Here is a 20,969-nt window from a genome sequence, read left to right as displayed (position 1 = left end):
CTGTTTTGGTAGGGTTTTTTTTTTGGATTGATGAAGATGACAGCAGCAAAAGGTATACATAGTAATATAAGCTAATATATAGGCCCTTAAAAATTAAATTGTTCAATCGTGTTTTGGCAGAATATATACATCTTTCATGGCCGCCCTTACTGCATATTTTTCTTCTCGAGCCTTAAAAATTAGATCCGGCCGGCAACTACTGCTCAATTCTAATAGCTATACCTATCCGTGACTGTTCTTATTTTTCAAGATCAAGTAAGAAATACTACCCCCCACATGATGAACTAAAAGAGAATCATGAACACATAACCATTAATTCAAACAGGTTGATCAGCAAGCAAAATCATCACAGACAGCAGCAATTAATATTTAGCCTGCTGGCAGGTTCTGTACGTCGTAAAATAAAACGTAGAGATCCATATATAGCATTTTTGCTTCCATTTAAGGAAAGTAACAAAACTTCAGCAAATTTATGAACATGTCCTCCTGATCGATCCTAACCCAAGTACGAACGGATCCAAACTCGATCTATAATTAATTAAGGGAGCTAGCTAGCTAGCTAGGGATATGAGATGGAGAGATGCATGCATCATGTAACACAAGAGAGTACTAGAACAAAAAGTTGGGCACGAAACTTCGATCTCTCTTTTCTTTTGCATGCTTTCTCTCTCCCTCTCGTTTTAAATGTTGTCCACAGGACCACAAGGCTGCTTCTTCGAAGACGTGTTGCACTTAACAAAGTAGAATCGCATTCTCTTTGGACGTACAGACTATAGTTCTTGCCTGATCTCTCCATCACAAGTACTCATGAACATGCATGAACCGATCGAGATCATGACGAGTCCAATATTAGGACAAGAAAATCATATTTCTATATATATAAATGATCCACTTGATCCATATATATATATATATTCTTTTGCCATCTAACATTAATAAAAGTACAAGCTAGCTAGCTAGGAGACAATATTATCTAATATTACAACCCTATATAGTACTACTTCAACATGAACAAGTAAACGCATATTAATGTCCATATCTCAGTTTCTCCGTTCCTTCTGAGCCTGCAAAAACAAAAGTGTGGGTAGTGTAAATTAAGGTCCTACGTACCAGTTTTTGTTTTTGTTGGTTGGCAATCTGTTGTTATATATTATCACGTTATCATATTAAGAAGCATCGAGATGATCAGATCATGAAAGACTAAGCCGCAAAGATCATCTTTATTTGTTCTTTGTTTGATCTTGGAAATATCTTTTTTATTTTTCTTATGACCACATTTACAGACTAGAGAGAGAGAGAGAGTAGGTTATGAAAGTTATTCATGGTCAACATGAAGCTGTTTGCTGAAGTAGTGGTCCTTAAAATGAGGAGTAATAATTAGAAGGCCAGGAGGTGGGACAAAGGTTTAAATCAGGGCTTCATGATTCATATGGGAAGTGCTAGAGATTTGGTATTGCTATAATATCTCTGGTAGCTATCACACCTATCCTCCCCCCCACCACACCATCAAATAAAGTAGTTTACGATCACTATACGCAAAAAATACCCGTTTCATGAATTATCTGTACGAATCTCTGATCCAGTGAGCTCTGACAATATATGCAATACACTCGAGGCATTGGCAAACTAGTGTTTCCATCTCTAACATGCAGTTAGAGAGAGAGAGAGAGAGAGAGAGGGTATGTATTTATCAATTGTCATGGATATGTTGTGCACGCGTGCATGATGCTCAAATTAAGCTGCCATGTAGTACGTACATGAAGCTAGCTAAACTTTGAAATCAATTCCCTGTTTGGGGATGTCAAAAAATAAATACATGTTACTCCAATGAATATAAAGAAACGACCAAAATCTCCCACGTTAATTTATGACCCTAGAACCAAGCTGTCCATGCCTGTTTCCTTCTTGTTTTTACTATTTACGTGCAACGAAGGCTGCAATGTCTAATTGGATCGATATGTGCTTGTTTGTTTTTGTTTTTTTTGTTTTTGGTTATATAAAAAAGAGGGGCTTTTTGATCTTTTGAATTTGATGCTTTGACTTTCGGACTTTGCACAGGGCATGCAAACTTCTCTTTTTGGATTTGAAGATAAGTCTCCCCCACTCACATGGTTTGTTTCTTGAGATATCACTATTCTACTTTGGAAGCTGAGAAAATTATTATGAGAGCTGTGGATAAAAGAAGGCCGGGCCCAACATCCCAATTGATGATTAGGGTTTGTTGGACAAACTTTTTCTCATTACTTAACATATATATATATATATTTTCTGAACCCAGGAAAGAGAAAAGAAAAAGAAAAAGAAAAATTAAATTAAACATGTATATATATATATGTGTGTGTGTATAACAGTTGATCCAAGCTCTTTATAGATCCTTCCCTGCAAAGCATGTGTCAATTCATGGAAGCTTTTTTGTTGTAAATAACACCTTTATTATCTTTATTCTTTCTAGTGTATGTGACATGTTAGCACTTATGGCTTCTTTTTGGACTCTTTTTGTTTTTTACTTTCTTTAAAATGCCTCACGACCATAGAAAGCATGCAAGTTTTATGCTTTTGGCACTGAGGAGCGACACGTGTGATCTCAAAGAGATGTATAACATATTCTCTCAACCTCCATTTTATCTGAGTGTTTCGTGCACTCCTTGGGGAAGTTATCTCCATACTTTTTAGGTACTGTTTGTCTTTCATGTGAGATGATCCACTACCTTGTGTTATGAAGGTGATGGAGAGGCACATGGAGACTAAAAAGGTCGTCATCTCTCTCCCGTAAAAGGGTACCAAAAAGATAAAGAGAAAAGGGATGAAAAGAAGAGAGAAAGAGAGGAAAATAAAGCAGAGAACAACCCACGCTGCCCTGTCCTACTACATACATATATAATTCATGTAGTACTTTAACGTCCCAACATTTATTTTTTTAGTGTTCCTCATTGGAGAAGATCAATATAATATAGGCCGGGAATCTTGTGGGTGCATGTGTGAGAGATCATCAGCATGCAAGATAATCAAAGAGATCATGGATTTTCATGTGTATATATCAGCTTTGGCATGGAAAAAAGCAAAGTTTTTAAGGAACCAAATTACTCATGACCAAAACCATGCACTTCTGCATGATATATGATCATCTGGTTTGGTTAGGAAATGACAAACCTTTCCAAAGAATTCACGAAATCTTTTTGATTGATATCTCGGTCTCTTTCTTGTTTGGCTCATCTCCATCATTAAGGGTGAATTTACTGATATTCATTTTATATATATAAGCTTATCTTTGTAACCCTAGTGTGTGTTTATACCTATATGGATGATCTGTTTGCACTCAATCTCCTTCTGCTTGTCTGCATGCCCCATGCCAGTTCCCCGCAGTAGTGCTATATAGTACTGTGAGTATGTGGGTCTTGGCTGGGGAACGTACATAACATTTTAGAATCAATATGGCCTACTAATTATGTATGCACTACTAGCATATATATATATATATATATATTTAAGAATTATATATAAATCTCGTGTGTGTGTGTGTGTTCATGTTCTTATTAAATGAGAGTTATTCACAAAATTCCACTTTCAAAAGCAACTTTTTTTTTAAAAATTTTTTTTTTTGTACATTAATTAATGTTGGTCATGGTGACTTGGTATGGCAAGGATATTGGTGCATATTCAAAGTACCTACCAGATCAAACCCCTTAAACAACTTTCATACCAAAATCATGATCCTTTTTGCAGTTCTTTGAGAACATTACTATTGTTTTTGTCATTAGAGAAAAATTATTTCATTTATTGTGGACAAAATATTTCCATAACTGCATGCAAATTGATAATTCGTGCAGGCAATAACAAATAAATATAGGTAGCTAGGGCTTGGCCGGACAGTTTCCGCTCATTATCAGATTATTTGTGATAAGAATAGACTTATTTTGATAAAAAGAAAAAGAAAAAGGGACTACAAATAAACAGTTTCCTTGTAGTACCGACATGCATTCTTACTAATCACTCTCTCTTATCGATCTCTCTCACACACACAACAATATTATTGTTCTCCATATAATCTATTAATTGAATACAATTCAAAAGAGACCCCCCAAGAAAAGTTTTTCTTAACAAGTAAATTAACCAGATTGACAAGTACACACGTACATATATATGTACATTCGCGCGCGGCTCCTATGATCAAAGTTCAGACAAAAAAATATCTGATCGATTGATCAATAATAATGTTGGGTGTTTTAAAATAATTCTACTTATCATCATCACACAACGCACATTATATTTATTTTTTCTTCATTTTTCTTATAACAAATATCACGTGATGTATAGATGATAAATAGAACAACTCAATTAGTTTAACAAGAATAAAATTAAATTTAAATTAAAAAACATAAAAATAACTTTTTAACATGTAAAGTGTCATGTGGTGTGGGATCCCTCTAGGCTCTAATGAGTTTGGAACCCCATGATGTGGATTGTGAAATGGGGCACGCCATCTTCTTCAGATCAGTACCAACATAATTATGATATCTTTTCAATTTCCTTAGTACGTTTCCTTGTACCTAGTACTGGTAATTAATATTCTTGGTCTTTGTTAATTTGCTAGTTCACCTTTTCTAATGAGAAATGATATTTAAAAAAAGGAAGATATATATATATATATATATATATATATATATATATATGTGTGTGTGTGTGTGTATTGAGTAGTGCTAGCTATGTGCTGGCATTACAAAATAAGGATTTACATAAAATTAATAAATTTATAAATTAATACGAGTTGTTAGATCTAATTTACCGTCTAATATATTGTATTAAGTTACGTCAATTTATAAGTTTATTTTGATTAATTAATATACTAAAATATTTCTCACATCAGATCAAGGATCCTGATCTCATAACATTATTCATGGAATGCAAAACATGCAGCATGAGATATTTTGATGATTTAATTATCAATCTAGTACTAAGAAATTTAATAACCCTAATAGCTCATTTTTATGCTAAATAAGAATGGGTATTAATTTTCCATTTCAAATGAAATGCCAAATATCCTAACGTCAACTTCAGCAAATTCCAAGGGAATTAATTAATGGGATATATATTAATTTCTCCATTTGAAAGAGAACAAAAAAGAAAAAGAAAAATTGAATGCAACTAGCCAACTAGTTTCCACATGACTCCGGGAAAGTCATGAAGGTTCCTTGAACCTTCCATGTTGAGTGCAATGCAAGGATTTATAATATATATATATGTTCCAACTTCCAGCAGCTCGTATCTGCTCTTGATCATATATATATATACCTTCACTCAATAAAGAAATAATTTAAGAAATATCATTAATTATATGTACAATTACTGGGTAAAAAACAAAAAAACATGTACAAAAAATAATTAAAATAAAAAGGGAAAAGAAAGCTGGCTAATTAAAGGGAAACAAACCGGCCTACTCGTGATCAGTCTTAATTAGCTAGCTTTTGTACGTCGTGCTTTCCATCATCATCATGTGTGCATGGTTGTAATGTGTAATAAGTACTATTCTATTGATCTACCCGCAGGTAATGGCATCAAGTGATCATATATATATATATGACATATATATACAGAACATGATCAAGTACATGATGGCCATACCCAACATCTCACACCTCCTTTCCTATAGCCACTGTCGACATAGGTTGTTCGATATAATAATGAACGAGAGATGTTTAATTGTCCTGTGGAATATATAATATATATAATCTGTTCAAAGACATTGATATGTTGAAGGGTTATTGACAAGAGAATAATCAGAGAGAGAGAGAGAGATCTTATATTTGTCCATGATTTAATAATACAAGTACTAAGATACAAACAAAGAGCAGGGAAAAGCTAGGAGAAGGCCAGCAAGCAGAGAAGGCAGAGGATTTAATTATCAACATGACAACATGAGAAAGACACATATATATGGCTTCAATCAGGACATACTTCCAAGAGAAAACAATGATATCATACACATATATACCTGAATTAATAATGTTTAAGACTCATGTAGATCTAGGGCCCTTTGAGACAAGACAATTTAAGAATATTTATGTTCTGGACTACTACTGTACGTTATTTCAATATTCCACAAGCTTCTGTGATCCCTCTGATCTCCCGGACCTACCCCACCAAACTCCATACCCCACCCATCCCCATATTTCTCCATGCGTATATTTTCTGGTCTTATCTTTTAGCCAGTGATTATATTTATATGATGATCAAGAATATACAACCATACTCTCAATTAATTATTGTGTAAATTAAAAAGAAGATCTCTGAATATATATTCTTGATCTATATATCATGATGAGGATGTAATATTCCTTTCAGCGTCCATCTTAATTATTCCCTGATGGGGTTCGAGTCTTTTTGAGTCTTTTATTTCAATATCTTAGTTCTATCAGCATACCATAGATCATCTCTAAATTCCATTAATTGTCTGTAGATCAAAGGCATGCTAAGGTGAAATTAATATATCCATTTCCCAACATCGATCGATCATTAGCTCCTAATAATTGGTTGTGGGGGAGAAAAAGGAAGCCAAAATATCCTTAAATTAATCTACTCCCTAACTCATGATCAGCATAGACATGTCCATATATAATATGTAACAGGGTACGTATATGATCGATTTCCATAAGCAGTACTGATTACTCATTGGGGGGGGGTCTACCTCTCCTATATATTGAGATGAACAACACAAAAAGCTTGAAAAAGTATTCATTATTTATTGTTTCTGAATAACAGTAACCTGCAGCAATATTAGTCGGTCACAAAGTTAGGGAATCACATCCAAGTGCGTGCATGCATTATCATGATGACTAGCTAGGCCAGCCGCTAACCCTTGTTTGTTACCGAAATGAAAGCTACACTTCAGCAAGAGTCTTCATCAACCCTATTGGCAGCCAAGAAATTATTGCCAAAAGAATGTAGAAGCTGGACAAATGAAACGAATGAAAAAGAGGGTAAAGGAATGGGGAACTTGAAAGCATATATGCAATTAATAATGCAATGTCACGAATAGTACGTACTAGTTTTAATCTCTATCATTTTCTTAGCAAATCAATGACTTTTGTAGTTTTTCCTTTGGATTTGTTGGATCAACAACTCATGCATGCATGCAGTCATGTGTTTAATCCCAAGCCAAATAAAAAATGTTAGGACGAAAATGACAAGGGAAACTTCTAAATGCATAAGAAGACGCCAAGGAAGTAAAGGTTTCGTGAGTGAAAATATAAGAAATCGGACGGTGGGGTCCTTGGAAGACTCTTGTGGGCTATCTTGACTGTGCTTAATTGATTAGTCGGATCACCCTACGTATAGCCAAGAGTGAGGGCGAGAAAACTCTTTGGCCTACTCAAGATGTCCTTCTCTATGATGCTGACAGCTGGACACAGTAACCCTTGTACGTGGGTCCCAAGTATATAGTGGTTCAGATGCCTAGTGTTTTTGACGGCTGTTACGTGGAAGGAATCTAGTGGCTTTTGTCTCTATATATGTTAGCGAAAATGGGACAATACCAGCCCATGATGACAGTCTTTTCAATTCGTCCATGATCATGATGTCAAGAACCAAAATTCTGTCTATTAAATCATATCTAAATTGAATATATATCGATCCAAATATATATATATATATATATATATATATATATATATATTAATTCATGAACCAAATATTTGTTTTTCATGATTACTACTAATTTGGATGATCTCCTTATCATTTAGAGATTTATTTGGTCAATTTTTCATTAATGTACATGTGTATCACACAAGTAGTACTCATGTGAAGTTATATGGAATATTTTATACAAGTCATGAAAATATAACCTATTCAATAGTGACTATATTTCATGCATTTCGATTATTTAAATATCATATATATATACACTATATATGTTGCAAGATAATCCCCAATATTATCTATATATCATGAATCTCAAAAGCAAATTTAAGATAATTGAGGGGAAATACACACAATTAACTCGAAACGATATGGATGTAATGCGGGGAAAATATTGAATTATGAGTTTTTGATACAAAGAAAAGAGAGGGCTATGGACTCAAAATCATGTAAGAGATCATACATAAACAATGGGACTAACATGAAAAAAAAAGTAATAATAAGCAAGGAACAATTCATAGCATTATCATATTGGAAATGAACTTAATTGAGCAATGTTTAATAATGCACTTGATTAATATTTAGGAAGCATATCAACATACCTAAATGGTCGATAAAATCAGGATATTGTCATTTTCCTTCAAAAAAATCCTTGTAACCAAGTTATTAATCTCTAGCAATGATAATGTAGCCATATTTTAAGAAAATGTGCGTTCAGTCATATGTGATCGAGCTTCTTACTTGTACTAAAAGAACTAGTCAAAGTTTTAATTGGAGTTCTTAGTTAAAGTGTATCATTATGTTTGTAACCTAATTAAGGCCAAAAAATGAGATAGGTCTTTTTAATTTAGAAATAATTAGATATGTCTCAATATAAAAAAATCATTTTTTAAAGCACATCTTAATATAAAAAGAGTCATTTTTTTTTTCTTGATCATGGCTTGCATCGAGATCACTACACTCAAGAATAATGGAAAATAATTTTATTTGAACAATTATTATTAAGTTTCATTATGTTGAATTGATAGGCCAATATGTTTTTGCATTTGATCTCAATCGAATTCCATGCACGATCACTTGAGCCAATTAGACTTAATTCCAATATTTCAATTAGAACTTGGGGCGAAGAATAAGAATATCCAACATGGAATTGAAAAAAGATCTTCCCAAGTGATACAAAGAAATAAAATAAAGAAGATAATATTATAAGGGATCTAAAAGAAAAAAAGATAGAATAAAATTATAATTGTGAGTGAAATATAAATTTCAAAGAAAATAAGCAATAAAGGGTATATGCAGATTAGAATTAGTGCATGGGATTAACTTCTTGTCTTTCTATCTCATAGTTCTTTATTAGCAATATTAGTATTCGAGTTTTGTTATATACAATCATTTTTGCGTACTCTTTGTCCATTCTATTTATGTGATTGATCAGAAAAATTATTTTATATTAAAAAAAGTGACAACCAATTATCACATTAGTGAAGTACGCAAAGAATATACAAAAGTGATTAACATAAAATTTTTATTAGTATTTATCTTATATCTTGTAATTAACTAATTAAAATTATATATTGTTGATCATACATATATATATATATATATCTGATCGATCTCTTTAATTTCCAAGGATCTAATATTTCATGATCATGTTGTCCTCCCCCAACACTAGTCAAAGGCATGATAGCATCAAAGCATGTGGACTCTGGCACCTGCAGCACCACAACAAAAGTGCATCATTATTATTATTATTATTTTCAAAAGAAAAAACAAAAGTGGGTATTGATTTTCTGTGTGATTTGATATTCACTTGAACGGACTCAAAAACTTCTTAAGATCTGCTATCATTCTAATCTTCAGATCATTCACTCATTTCATCATGAATTTTTCTGCACATGATCACACCACTATGAAGAATTTCGAGCGAGAGATCAGAATGATCTTAACCTCTTCGTAATTCTTTGATCTCCATGATATATATCAATCTCCAGATCATAATTATATATATATACACACACTTTCTTTTCTGCAGATGAACACATAATCTATCCTACATGATGAGTCATTCGTTACTGCAAAAGAAAATCCAAGACATGAATACATGATTTTCTATACTAATTAATGCAGAAGACGTCATACATATAAACAAGTTATAAAAAGCAAATATTTGAAGATCGTTCATGGAAATTTATCTTATATGGTTAGCAAAACAAGATTATTAATGCTATATATTTATGGAGGATGAAAAAAGCGAGCAGTACTATTTCTGCTATCGATCTGCTTAGCTTATAATACAGCAAAAGCAATAAATATTCTTGATTATATATATATGTATGGCTGGTGGCTAGCTAGCTAGCTAGGTAGCGTGATGTAATGATTTTCACACGAGGCTTTGTATATATATATATATATACGTATGTCTATAATAATAATGATAATAATATGCAGACTGAAACTTTTTTGGGATCAAGTGGTCTGAGAAGGTGTGAGAAAAAGTAAGCTCGGAAAGCTCAAATATCCCCACCCCTCCCCCAGTTTCCATGCACCCTTAAAAAAGATCCATTAATGGTGTCGGTAATCCAAGCTACAGTCTCACGTGTGACATTAATTAATTAATTAAAAAAAGAGTTTTCATTTTTATCAATTACAGGTTAATTAATGTGAAAACAGCTAGCTTTTGGAGATCACACTGCACACAGATAAAGATCATTGATAATGAGTCGATCGGATCCATACATATATATATCATATTATATATATATATATATATGTATGTATGCAGTAAATGCAAGCTCCTCCTCCTAACTTTATAATAACAATATCAAAAGTCGTCAAAACCTAGCTAGCTGCTTTTACAGACTGTGACTCTGGCTAAATATATTGTTGTCCACGGCCGGACAAATTAAAGCTGCAACATTATTAATACCTTGTAAATATGTTTGGAAGATTCGAGTTTTGTCTCTCCTTTTTCTTAATTTTTTATATGCTTTTTTTTATATCATATATTCATGGAATGATGAAAAAGGGAGATGCCAGGACAAGAAAATCCAGTCCATATATGCATGCGAGCTACCAAGCCAGCTTCGATCGAGTAGTACCACAAGTTTTGTTGTTTTTTTTGCTTTTTTTTTTTTCTTCTTGTTTTTTTGTTATCGTGGCACCACAATTAAACATTAAGGTGCTACTTGCATGGGTGGGATGGGATCGATCCTTATTCACACCCGGCCCGGTCCCGCCCATGCAGGGATAGGGTGGACGAGGGCGGGATAGCTGGGTGCGGGTCCTACTGACCATCCCTATTAAGTATATATATATAGATAGTTTTTTTTTTTTATTTAATTTGTGTGATTATCAGAGCTAGAGCTCATGCGCCACAAGTACTATTGAAAATCTTAACAGGTTATGATTTAATAAGTTAGGAATTATATCAGAATATTAGACCTGAAAATTAATTATTAATAAAATCATGTTAAACTTTGCATGCATGAAATCGAAAACATATATATATATATATCTATGTGTGTGAGAACGTGTTTGATATTTTGATCTTCTATATGATATTCATCGATCGGCTTGCCTATGACCGACGAGCTGGAGGCGACGATGGATGGATCGGCCGCCAGCTCCAATATTTCACCGACTAGATATTTTTATAATTTCCTCTTGGAACAAAAACAAGTCTATTATTCCACCTAACATCCTCGTGTGGCCTTCATAATTAATATATTTGTCGACATATGATCCTGATCCGGTCGTCATGTATATATATATATAGTTTTTCGATGTAAACACATATACATACATCTACATATATCTAAATCATGTACAGTACTACTACTATATATACACGTTCCCATAAACAAACAAATGTTTTTATTTTTATTTTTTAATTTTCTTACCTTGACTAAATTAGACTCGTGTGTGGTAATGTTTTTGATCTAAATCATTCATGTTAGAGAGAGACAGGGAGAGAGAGAGAGAGACAGGGAGCTAAGAGGTTCCGTGCAGTATGATGTTTGTTTGTTTGTTTCATAATAGCCATATATGAGCCATATAAATACGAATATATAGAAACAAAATTAATTAAAAAAATAATTAAAAAATAAAAAGGACATGGACAAGGGCATCGGGGAATAGTGTGATGTCAATGCTGGGGCCCCATGACCTATGCCCTATCTACAATGAAATTATTTGGCTGCCAGAAATACCATTATTCACCCAACATTCATACCCTATCTCCATGGTCCATATCCGTATATCTGATCATGCAGTAGCCAATATATATTTTATATATATATATATATATATATATATATATATTACTTTTTATTTATAAGAATAATATTAAAAACAGTCTTAAAATTTACCAGTTTTAACTGCAAATTATTTAAAAAAAAAGTGAAGCTCATCATTAAAAATAATAATTACATTTTTTTTAAAAAATAAATAATTTACATATTCTAAAATTATGAATATATATCATTTCTATATTTATATAAATATATATATTGTTTTATTTATATAAAACCTGGCCGGGTATTATTTTGAAAACATGCGGGCTCCATGCATGCAGTAGTACTTCTGTCCGATAAAAACTCGTACTTTTATTTAAGAGAGGATCAGAAGCTAGCAAGCTCCTCCTCGTGATCATCATCATCATCGATCGGCCTAACTTAATTATCAAATATTGCATGCATGGCAACTTGACGTATTTGTTGAAGAGATAGATCAGGATCAGCATGAGTGCTGGAGAGCTTTACCAGTCACATTTAAGTACTGCATATATGTATATATGTATATATATACGACAGACATGATTAAAAAAAAAAAAGGATTAGGTGTTAAGATATTAATTAAGGGTATGTTTGGTAAATATGAAAATATTTCATAACTTTAATTTATTCTTGAAGATCACACAAATACATTATAACACTTTCTAATTTTTAATTTATTTAAATCTAATTGTTACCTAATCATTATTTAAATACAAAATCCAATACAATATATATGTACCGATCGATTTTTCTGGTTCAACTTTTTCAGAACTAGAAAAATCGTTGTAACCATTCGATATTTTGTTAGCACTGATCGATCCCCACTATATAATATGTACATGATATGTATATATTAATGGAATGTCAATATTAGGTCATGATATTAGTACTCTTCCCGCATTACTTGTAAATTATTTTAACCAAGGTACATATGTAACTACGATGACAAATAAGTGAAAGTAAAACACAAGCAAATCAATTACATGATATAAGATTAACGTGTTTTGAAAATGTGTTTATGTCCACAAAGTTACAGATGATTTTATTATATTGAGAAATCACAAAAGACGTTTTAGGGGCAAAATCTCGTTGTATAGAACACTTATAACGTACTAAATTGTTCATTAAATATATATTTATAGTATCACAAGGCAGAAATCTTAATTTTTACTTTTAACTTATAATAAAATTAATATTATGAACCCAACAATAACAAATATGAACATATGTTGAAAATTACAATCCCAATAATTAGAACATAAGTATATAAAAGAATACCAGAATTACAACCCAACAATAATAAAATTGTTAGCTTGAAATAAAATTTAAATAAATTAATTTAAAGGTAAGCAGATTAATCCGTTATTGATCAGTTATTAATCGTAATTTAACTAATCAACTTGTTTTGAGTCGAACCTATTTATATCATTATCAAACTTAAACTTAACTATGATTAAAACATATATTTAAGGGGCTTGACATGCACTTGTCAGCTTAATTCTAAGCCATTATTTTCATCCTCTAAAAGCTCAAGGAGGGAGATATTATATCTAAAGTACTTAAAAAGAGTAATGAATATTTAAAGAAGATCAAAATATTAAGAGAGAGAGAGAAAAAAACAAAGAAAAACCAGCTGCCTGCCTAGCCAGTTAATTAAGTAGGTATTAAATGTTAATTAATATGTAGCAAGAATATTGCATGGGGCCGGCCGGGGATGATGGGATCAGTCGGATTCTCAAACACAACATCTGATCATCAAGTGACTTAATAAATGAAAATATGTCCTTTGCCATCATCATGGTCATCTTCCCCAAGTACTTCTGTCTTCAAACTTGACCTAATAACTTCGACATATATATAATATTTATAACCATTTATTATGATCTGAATCATCATCATCATCAACCTAACTACATCAAAACCTATCAAAGTATTGCATCCATGGGGCCGCCTGCAGATCGATCATCGATCATCGATCATCGATAACAAGAGCTAGCTAGCTTTCATCTTAATTAATCTTAAAAATAATAATATATTATAGATTAGATCATTATAATAAATATAAGGGTGGTGAAAATTATGGTAAGGGGGGTCCCATCATGTTCTTTTTTACTTTTTTGAATCCGGCAGCCACCAAACTGGAGGAGCTAGGTCAGATGTTTGAAGTAATGTCGTCGATCGGGAGTTTAATTATTAATATTTCTCTATCTCCTTCGTATATCGATCTTAGATTCTTCAGCTGATCTCCTCATTACTTTGAATATCTATCGTCAGCATTAATATTAATGGCAAATAATGTTTCATGAGCCTGATGGATATTGCTGCAGCCCAGCATTCATCATGTAGCTGCTAGCTAGGAATCGGCCGGTACTGCGTACTACTTGATCTGCATTACATCAAGTACAAAGTACGTAATTAATCTTTTAAGCGGTGCCAATTAATTACACATGACGTACGTACGTATAATAGCTGACGAATTTTGGTATCCGATTGTTTAAGTACTTTGCAAACATATATATATATATATAATATTATATATAGTTATAAAGTATGTAAATATCAAATAATTATTTAAAAAAAAATAAAATTTATGATTAAAAAATTAATTTTATTTTCATGTGACTGAGTTTCATATTAATTTATTTTTTTTAAAAAGATTGTATGGGTATAATTACGACTGTAAATATCATTTTTCATATATATATATATATAAAATATAAAAAAAATTTGAAAAAAATAAAAAAATTTCTTATTATTTTATATGTCAATATCTGTACGTTAATTTGTGCATAAAATATATTTATAAGAAGATTTTTTCTATATATATATACATGTATACGTATGTATGATACATATAATAAATTAAGTTGATTTAATTTATGATTATCTGGCCACAATTAATGCAGATGTAATTAGATGTACAAAGAGATCAGTACGTACTACCCACCCATTGCATCTTAATTAATTACAAGTTTCAATAATAATGAATTATAACCTGCAGCTCATGCTTGGAATTATAATGGCATGCTAATATATACAGTACTACTACAGTATTACGTCATCTCATCCATGCTATAAGTATGTAAAATTAAAATATTTTAATTTATATAAAGAGAACTCATAAAAATAAATTTATAAATTAATATATTTAACTTGATGTAATATAATAATTAAATTATAAAATTATTTTTATTATAAAATAAATTTAATGTAATCTACCCATGATCTGGTACTTCTCATCTCTCTCTCTCTCTACAATTCATCGTTTCTTAATTAATTCCTTACCCTTTATTTTCTTGGCTTTCAGCTTTTTGTCCGGTAAGATTTCGAGATTTATATTTGCTTTTTATACGTTAAAAGATAAATGAGTTTTTACGGCTAAAATTTTATAATTAAAAAGACTATATTCGATAAAATTATACTTTTAGCCGCAAAAACCCGTTTACTTTATAGTGATATAAGATTTCTATGGCTTTTCGACTAATGTCAAGTACTTCAATTAACATAACTACAGATCATGTAACTTCTATACATGAAATAGGCAATAATCTTGTTTTACTTGCGTTGTCAAAACTTGTAAATCTTATATATATATGTATATATATAATTAGCTATATATTAGACAATCGTGTCGAGTTTGGGTACGTAGATCGCGTGCATCTCAAAATAGTTTACTCAACTCAGCATTGAATATAATGGGATCCATTTATATATACCTATTAATTAGGTATTAATGATGACATAGTTAATTAGTTCTAGCTGTACTTTTTTGTCTTTGGAAGTAGTACTACTGTAAATTCATTGTCCAATTGTAATTGTCACTTTTGATTTGTTCATTTTGTATACAATTCCTAGGAATAGACCAATCTCCATTTCATCTTTGAAAGGAAAAAAAAAAAACACATCAGAAACTAAGTACCAACCCAAGGGGACCCCCTCTAGCAAGAAAAAAGAACGACAAGAAAAAAAGCCTAATATAAGGCAACAAGCATCTAGCTAGCTAGATAGCTAGCTAAGTTTTGGTGCCCTTAATTTGGTTTATAATACTATTTGTTGTAAATAAGATAGATGGTATAAGATTGTTTTATGAGTAATATTAGATACAGTTATCGAATATGTAAGTGCTGTACAGTCGTTTTGAAAAAGAATAAGATTTATTATTAAAAAATTAATTTTTTTCATATAGATTTCATATTTATTCATTTTTTTTAAAATGATTATGTAGCGCTTGCGTATTCACGATTATATAATTATCATTTATCTTGTTTTTATTTCATTGTTAAATTGAAAAAAAGAAACATATTTAAAAAATCTTCACGATGAACATGTGCATATATATATATATATATGCCCAAATAATCTTGGGTTTATCTTTTAGTTTATGGAAGAAAGCCTTTTGCTAATAATTATGCAAAGATTAGATGGTTGTGGGAGCCATTTAATTTTGTGGAACCCCTGATCTTGATCTCTATCGAAAAGTTTTTTCTCAATGTCCTTATATATTATGATCCCCAGGCATAGGACCTTTACCAAACTTCATATATATCTCATTTGTGTATTTTGCAGTTGTGTTAATTATTATTATATATATATATATATATATATATATATATATATTTATATAATGAAATTATTGTTCTTTACAAATCTTCCACACATGCAACATAACATGATCTAATTCTTATATTGTATGCTTTAACTTATATAGAGTAAATATTTTTTATAATTAAATGTTGATATTTATATTATATATTTAATATGAAAAAAAATGAGTATTTGTTATGAATTATTTGCAAAGAAAATATAAGAGATGAAAGTTTTTTTATCGTTGCTTTGAGCGAAAAAGAAGTGATAATTGTGGCGAACGTGCAATGAAGTTAAAATATCTAGAAATGAGTATAGTTTAAATGTTTTTTTGCAACGATTTTAAGCAAAATTGCTATAAATAACCTGATTTCTTGTAGTACATTTTGATAATATATATAACTGGTCATAGATGAACGGCTTTTTGTAGTGATATTTATTATTATTTTTTTACATGTGATATAAACTTTATTTACCTTTAAGCTTGAAATTAAGACACTAATGATGCCACTTTTATCTGGCTGTTAAGCTATCTTTCTCACCCTAACTTCCCCCAACTTTCAAAAATAAACAAGAAAAAGAAAAGGGGGAAGAAAAACATCGATCAGTACTGGTGTAAGTGTTGATGCAACTAGTTTACCAAAAAGCAAGCATCTTTTGCACACAGAGAGTTATGATTTCTTTGACCACTCTACCCTTGAAGGTGACTTTACATCCACAGTTTTACCTTTATAAAGGCTGCTTCAAATTTAATTAATCAGCCTCTGTACATAAGTTCCGGAGTAAGGGGTAGTTTGGTCAGTGAATTAATTAGATCTTCGACCCCTCACTGTTTTAGAAGATCTTTTTAGAAGATTAGAGAGAGAGAGAGAGAGAGAGAGAGAGAGAGAGAGAGAGAACGGTGGTGTTAGAGATCAGGGAGACTTGCACGTACGTGTGTACACTGTGGAAGGTTGGCCTTGTATTTTTTTTTTTTTTGCATGCAAAAACCTATATATTTTTTTTACTGTGTAATGAATTATGAGAGTGCTTTTGTTTCTTTGTGGCTTTTTTGTTTTTCTTCTTCTGGAGCCCATTGCTTGCTGCTTGTGGGATCAAGTTAGAAGCATCGTGATTGGCTCTCTCTCTCTCTCTCTCTCTTCTGAAGAACCTTAATAAGGATGGCTCTACAAGAATACCTGCTGAAGAAGAGAGTTGGGAAGAAAGCAGAGAGAGAGAGAGAGAAAGAGCTGAATGAAAAAAAGCTGAAAGTTTAAAAGCCAATTTAAAAGGAAAGCTGATGAGGTAAACCGAAAGAAGGAGCTTTTCTTCTTCCTCTCTCTCTCTCTCTCTCTGTGTCCTAGCCTAGGGAAGCCTTTTAGCAGTATCTTCTCTCTCCCCACCGCCACCTCTCTAACCCAATCTCTCTCGTTTGGTTTTTGCCTATCATTAATCTTTATTTAGAAAGTGATCAGAGGATCGGTTTCCTTCTTAGTCTTACATATATTATTGAAGCAATCACACAAAGAAGAGAAGTGCGAATTCCCCACCCATGTTAGGAAACAACACTCCTTCCTCAGTTCCTTCTTCTGATCCATTTTCTTGCTTAGAAAACGGTAGTAACAACAAGAGGAAAAGAAGGCCGGCAGGAACTCCAGGTATAGAAAATATTCTCAGCTTCTTCCCCATACTTGTTTGTTTTAATCTGTGTGTCTGTGCGTGTGTGTGTGTATATATATATATATATGATGATTTTCTATCCTTGCAATATATAATAGATCCAGATGCAGAAGTGGTTTCTCTATCACCCAAAACACTGTTGGAATCGGATCGGTATGTCTGCGAGATCTGTAACCAGGGATTTCAGAGAGACCAGAACCTTCAGATGCACCGGCGAAGGCACAAAGTGCCATGGAAGTTGCTGAAGAGAGAGAATCCAGTGGTTAGGAAGCGAGTTTTCGTGTGCCCCGAGCCAAGCTGCCTGCACCATGATCCGTGCCATGCTCTGGGTGATCTTGTTGGGATAAAGAAACATTTCAGGAGGAAGCATAGCAATCACAAGCAATGGGTCTGTGAGAAATGCTCCAAAGGTTATGCAGTTCAATCGGATTACAAAGCTCACCTCAAAACCTGTGGCACCAGAGGTCATTCTTGTGATTGCGGTCGTGTTTTCTCAAGGTTTTCTTCCAAAATCCCAAAAACACATCATCATGTCTCTCGATCTCTAATTACCTAGCTTCCGGTACTGGTTTTTGAATTAATAAAACTCATTCTTTCAGAACAAAAAAGAAAACAGAAGGTTTATATCCAAATTCGTCTCTCCTTTATCATGATCAGGCCGTCTAAGCAAAATAACAAAAAAATAAATTCGATCTGTGTTTTGATTTTGGATTTTCTGGGTTATGTTTTGGCTAGCTAGCTTCTCACTCCATACTTCGGATATAATTATAAAACCATGATCATGAGCTGAACCTCACGGGTTTCATTGATCGCTCCAGTTAACTTGGGTTTGACCAAGGAAAAATATTATTAAATAAAGTTTTGGATTTGACTGATAGAACCTTAATCCAATTTTTATCAACTGTTCTTGACAGTTGAACACATTTCCCAAAGATCAGTTTCTGTTGGTCACACGGGCGCTGTTGGGTTTCAAATCCTTTTGGTTCCACGACACCCAAAACAGTAGTTCCATATTTGTTAACTATTTTACTTTATATATACACTGTATATCCAGCTTCCCATTTGTCTAAGCAACATTGGATCGCTCCAGTACAGATGGTATGGACCATATGGAATGTATCTCAAATGATTAACGAGGTTTAATATCATTATTTAATTCAATCTCTCCTCCTCTAGCTAGCTACCATTTTCAATCCCAGTCAGTTATTTGTCCAAGTATTTATTTATGCATGTTTTATGTTCTTTATTTATTATTCTCTAGCGTGCTAATGCTCATGACTTTATCTCTTCCTTCCCTTGATTTCGATATGTATTCATCATCTTAATCAATTTATAAGTCTTTCAGAACAAATCCTTTGAATATTTCCATGCACCCTTTTACGTGTAGGATCACAGAAATCTATTCTACTATTTGAATGATTCTTTTAACGCTTTTAGGGTGGAAAGTTTCATTGAACACCAAGATGCTTGTAGCATGGGGCCTCTCCGGCCGGATTCACAACCACTGCAGGCAGCTGCTTGCTTGTCTCGAACGGCCTCAAGTCCGAGCCCATCCAGTGAGACCAATTTCAGCACAGGTCCTTGGCCTAGTGCTTTAGCAGTGCCAAAGCCAACAGTACCACCAGATCAAACCACGTTCTTGAACCCTACTACTGCAGGAGGGAACTCATCATCGAAGAATCCCAGCTACCACAATCTAGAGCTTCAGCTCTCGACGACATCGAATCCCATGATTGATTCCTCGGTTTCCCCAAAACGGGATGATCACAATCACTCTACTCAACTCCAGCTCTCAATTGGGTCATGTGAATTTGGAGAGAAGAATGAATCCAACAACATCAATAATAGAAACTCGTTCAAGGAGAGCATTAATATTGTTACTAGTGATAAATCTGTGGTGGCTGCTTCAAGGCTCAAAGAACATGCGCGAGAGCAGTTAAGGCTAGCCATGGCAGAAAAGGCGTATGCCGAAGAGGCTAGACAGCAAGCAAAACGACAGATTGAACTTGCAGTGCAGGAGTTTGATAATGCAAAGAAACTTAGGCAACAAGCGCAGGGTGAATTAGACAAGGCGCAGGCCCTGAAAAATCATGCAATCAAGCAAGTTAACTCGGCAATTCTCCAAATCACTTGCCATTCCTGCAAGCTGCAATTTCAAGCCCGAGCTGCAATGGTGCCTCCCGATGAGAACTCTTTGGTGTTGAGTTACATGTCGTCTGCCATAACAACAGATCAAGGAGAAGTAGAGAACGACAATCGAACTCATGATCATGCAAAATCATCTAACCCATAAATGATCTCTCTCTCTCTCTCTACTTCCATATAATCTCTGTTAACTTTTTTCCTCCTATCTTCCAATATACCAAGTGAGTTGTGGTTGTCTCAGGTTGATTAGAAGAGTGTACGTTGTATCTTGAAATTCATCTGTTGTTATTTGTTCATTAATTTGGTAAATGCAGACTATTATATATATAAATATATATGTATATATAATGTGTTTCCTTGATTAAACTATATTCGATCCCACGATAATTATTATATATATATATAGCTGGTTTCAAAGCTCGAGATGATCATTTAGTCGATATCTTCACTACTACCTAGGTTAACTCAAACTGCGACTATTTCATTGAATTAAATGACCTGAGACACATTCATTTTTGCTTGCCTGGGCTTTTGGTTGTGTTAGATTTTGTCTTTGGACTATATGGTGGTCCTTGCTGGCCGAGATGTCAGATAACGGGGATGACACTTCCTCCCTCAAAGCATTAAAGATTTGTCTCGACAATAAATAATAACATGTATATATATATATATAGA

General features: G+C 32.8%; 1 protein-coding gene across 1 annotated transcript; it reads left to right on the top strand.

Annotated features, from left to right (window-relative positions):
• Positions 1-17,573: 17,573 nt before the first annotated feature.
• LOC122297274 (zinc finger protein SHOOT GRAVITROPISM 5-like) lies at positions 17,574-20,663 on the top strand. The gene is made up of 3 exons (XM_043107293.1): positions 17,574-18,127; positions 18,248-18,647; positions 19,587-20,663. Exons 1-3 carry the CDS (start codon positions 18,022-18,024, stop codon positions 20,440-20,442), a joined length of 1,362 nt encoding a protein of 453 aa, XP_042963227.1. The 5' UTR covers positions 17,574-18,021; the 3' UTR covers positions 20,443-20,663.
• Positions 20,664-20,969: the final 306 nt, after the last annotated feature.

This window comes from Carya illinoinensis, chromosome 15 (assembly GCF_018687715.1).
Source record: "Carya illinoinensis cultivar Pawnee chromosome 15, C.illinoinensisPawnee_v1, whole genome shotgun sequence".
Taxonomy (NCBI): Eukaryota; Viridiplantae; Streptophyta; class Magnoliopsida; order Fagales; family Juglandaceae; genus Carya; species Carya illinoinensis.
Note: the sequence above shows the minus strand (reverse complement) of the source record. Positions and strands in the feature narration are given on the sequence as shown.